Source organism: Rhinopithecus bieti, unplaced genomic scaffold (genome assembly GCF_001698545.2).
Source record: "Rhinopithecus bieti isolate Rb0 unplaced genomic scaffold, ASM169854v2 scaffold_46177, whole genome shotgun sequence".
Classification (NCBI taxonomy): domain Eukaryota; kingdom Metazoa; phylum Chordata; class Mammalia; order Primates; family Cercopithecidae; genus Rhinopithecus; species Rhinopithecus bieti.
The window spans coordinates 1-3,746 of record NW_016860465.1 but is presented as its reverse complement, the minus strand read 5'-3'; the positions used below and the strand labels follow the sequence as shown (position 1 = coordinate 3,746).

At 53.3% G+C, this 3,746-nt stretch overlaps 1 protein-coding gene across 1 annotated transcript; it reads left to right on the top strand.

The window, feature by feature from the left end:
• Positions 1-556: 556 nt before the first annotated feature.
• LOC108525393 (RAS guanyl-releasing protein 4) lies at positions 557-3,316 on the top strand (the record flags this gene model as incomplete). The annotated part of the gene is made up of 5 exons (XM_017866382.1): positions 557-832; positions 2,215-2,295; positions 2,389-2,493; positions 2,637-2,755; positions 2,870-3,316. Coding segments are annotated over 5 exons (756 nt in total), but the record flags the coding sequence as incomplete, so codon positions are not given.
• Between the last annotated feature and the right edge of the window lie 430 nt (positions 3,317-3,746).

Here is a 3,746-nt window from a genome sequence, read left to right as displayed (position 1 = left end):
TAATAATAATAATAATAAAGGCCGGGCATGGTGGCTCACGCCTGTAATCCCAACACTTTGGGAGGCCAAGGCGGGCAGATCACCTGAGGTCAGGAGTTCAAGACCAGCCTGGACTAACATGGTAAAACCCTATCTCTACTAAAAATACAAAATTAGCTGGGTTTGGTGGCTCATGCCTGTAATCCCAGCTACTTGGGAGGCTGAGGCAGGAGAATCGCTTGAACCCAGGAGGTGCAGGTTGCAGTGAGCTGAGATCGCGCCACTGCACTCCAGCCTGGACAAGACAGCAAAACTCCATCTCAAAAAAAAAGAAAAGAAAAGAAAGAAAGATAAATCATTTTAGCCAAAGAATGGGGGATTGTGGAACTTCTCTGAGATGGGGACCGAAGAGGAAGAGCAGTTTCGGGGAGATGCTGACACCAGCATGGGATATGGAAGGGCTCCAGATGTGTCCAAAATGCCACTGGATCCCTGAAGGCTTAGAGCCCACAGAGGAGGCTGCTCAGGAGACGGGACTGCCCTGATAACGCCCCCATCCCATGTGCCTCCTCCCCAGAACCTGCTGGAGCTCACTGAGATCCTTGCCTCCCACAACAACTACGCCCGCTACCGCCGCACCTGGGCTGGCTGCACTGGCTTCCGACTGCCTGTATTGGGCGTGCACCTCAAGGATCTGGTGTCCCTGCATGAAGCACAGCCCGACAGGTTGCCTGACGGCCGCCTGCACCTACCCAAGCTGAACAACCTCTACCTGCGGCTGCAGGAGCTCGTGGCCCTCCAAGGGCAGCATCCGCCCTGCAGCGCCAATGAGGATCTGCTGCACCTGCTCACAGTGAGCCCCTGGCCCCGCCCAGGCTGGGCTTCCGAGGGTACTGAGATGTAAGGTCCTGGGTGTGTGAGTGTCTCCAGGAGCAGGGTAGAAAAGTGCTGGACTGCATGGATTTTGAAGCCAGAGCTTCTAGGTTTTTTTCTAGCCGCGTGATCTTGGCAAGTCACTGAACCCTTCAGCCTCAGTTTCCTTATCTGCAAAATGGGAATAATAAAAGGACCCAACCAGGTCTGGTGGCTCACATCTGTTATCCCAACACTTTGGGAGGCCAAGGCGGGCAAATCACCTGAGGTCAGGAGTTTAAGACCAGCCTGATCAACATGCAGAAACCCTGTCTCTACTAAAAATACAAAATTAGCCAGGAGTGGTAGCACATGCCTGTAATCCCAGCTACTAGGGAGGCTGAGGCAGGAGAATCGCTTGAACCCAGGAGGTAGAGGTTGCGGTGAGCTGAGATCACGCCATTGCACTCCAGACTGGGCAAGAAGAGTGAAACTCTGTCTCAAAATAAATAAATAAATAAATAAATAAATAAATAAATATAAAAAATAAAATAAAAGGACCCACCTCGAGGGTGGTTGAGGAGAGAAAGCCAATGACATCATTCAAAGAATGTCCTTATCCTTAAGACAGTGTCTAGCCGGGCACAGTGGCTCATGCCTGTAATCCTAGCACTTTGGGAGGCTGAGGTAGGCAGATTGCCTGAAGAGTTTGAGACCAGCCTAGGCAACATGGTGAAACCCCATCTCTACTAAAAATACAAAAAAAAATTAGCCAGGCACGGTGATGCACGCCTGTAGTCCCAGCTACTTGGGAGGCTGACGCACGAGAATCGCTTGAACCTGGGAGGCAGAGGTTGCAGTGAGCCAAGATCGCGCCGCTACACTCCAGCCTGGGAGACAGAGCGAGACTGTCTCAAAAAAAATAGTATATGGAGCAGAGTGAGCTCTATATTCTATATAAGTAACATGTCTTTTCTCCACTTCCCCCAGCGACTCAAGTATCCATTGATCTGAGCTCTGGAATTGCTTTGGGGTTCACATTCTTAAACTCCAAGGTTCTGAGCTTCTCATGCTGATAGCCCAAAATCTCAAGTTTTGAATCCAAGAATCTAAGCAAAAGGCTACTAACAGTTATTGATCGTTGACTATGTGCCAGGCACCTCATTCCACCTTACAACCCTATGAGGTCGGGACCCTTACTGTGCCCATTCTGTGGATTGGGAAACTGAGGCCCGGAGAGGTGAGGTCACTTGCCCACTGTCCCACAGCAGTAATGCCAGGATTTGAACCCAGGAGGGGCTTTGGGAAGAGCCTGCAAGTGGGTGTGGGGATCTGGGGCAGGGCTGTAGACAGGAGGATCTGTGACACCCCTGTCTGCTCCAGCTCTCCCTGGACCTCTTCTACACGGAAGACGAGATCTATGAGCTTTCTTATGCCCGAGAGCCACGCTGTCCCAAGAGTCTGGTGAGACCTGACCCCTGGCCTCGGACCCCCCCAATTACCTTGAACCCTGCTAAGCCTATGCAGTGACTAACTGCTCCTCTGTCCCCACCCCAGCCACCCTCCCCCTTCAACGCACCTCTGGTGGTGGAGTGGGCCCCTGGTGTGACCCCCAAGCCGGACAGGGTCACGCTGGGTCGGCACGTGGAGCAGCTGGTGGAGGTAAGGAAGGGAGGGTGGCCTGGCCGCCAGGAGCCAGGAGGGAAGACATGGGTAGAACCCTGAGCCTGGAGGCGGGGACTTATTGCCGTGGGGATCATATTTTGACAACTGGGCCTTATCTGCTTCCCCACACTCCTCTGAAGTCCGTGTTCAAGAATTATGACCCTGAAGGCCGAGGAACCATCTCTCAGGAGGACTTTGAGCGACTCTCAGGCAATTTTCCCTTCGCCTGCCATGGGCTCCACCCGCCCCCACGCCAGGGGTAAGTGGTTCTGACTCCTGGATCCCCTGAAGATGAGGACGCTGGGGTTGTCTGGACTCCTGGGTCTGGGGGAGGTTGGGGCGGGCCATGCTGAGGCTCAGTTTCTGCCCCCAGGAGAGGCTCCTTCAGCAGAGAGGAGCTGACAGGGTACCTGCTCCGGGCCAGCGCCATCTGCTCCAAGCTGGGCCTGGCCTTCCTGCACACCTTCCATGAGGTCACCTTCCGAAAGCCTACCTTCTGCGACAGCTGCAGTGGCTTTGTGAGCACTCCACCCCATCACTGCCCTTAGGTTCCCTCTGTCCTGAAGCCGGCAGTCCCCAAACCCCACATAACCCCCAAATTCCAGAAATCCTACAGCCTCAAATCATCCTGTTTCATATAAACCCTAAACACCAACCATTCCCTATATCCTGGATAATCTCCAAATGCCAGATAATCCCCCAAATCCCAGATAATCTCCACCCCAGATAGTCGCTGAACCATGGGTAATATCTAAAACTCTGGAGAGGAGGCCAGGAGCGGCGGCTCACACCCATGATCCCAGCACTTTGGGAGGCTGAAGCGGGCAGATTGCTTGAGCTCAAGAGTTCAAGACCAGCCTAGGCAACATAGTGAGAGAGACCCTGTCTCTACTAAAAATACACAAATTAGCTGCACGTGGTGGTGCACACCTGTGATCCCAGCTACTCAGGAGGCTGAGGCACGAGAATTGTTTGAACCCAGGAGGCAGAGGTTGTGGTGAGCCGAGATCGCACCATTGCACTCCAGCCTGGGCAACAAGAGCAAAACTCCGTCTCAAGAAAAACCAAAAAACAGGCCAGGCACAGTGGCTCACACCTATAACCCCAGCACTTTGGGAGGCCGAGGTGGGCAGATCACGAGGTCAGGAGATTGAGACCATCCTGGCTAACATGGTGAAACCCCGTCTCTACTAAAAATACAAAAAAATGGCCGGGCGCGGTGGCTCAAGCCTGTAATCCCAGCACTTTGG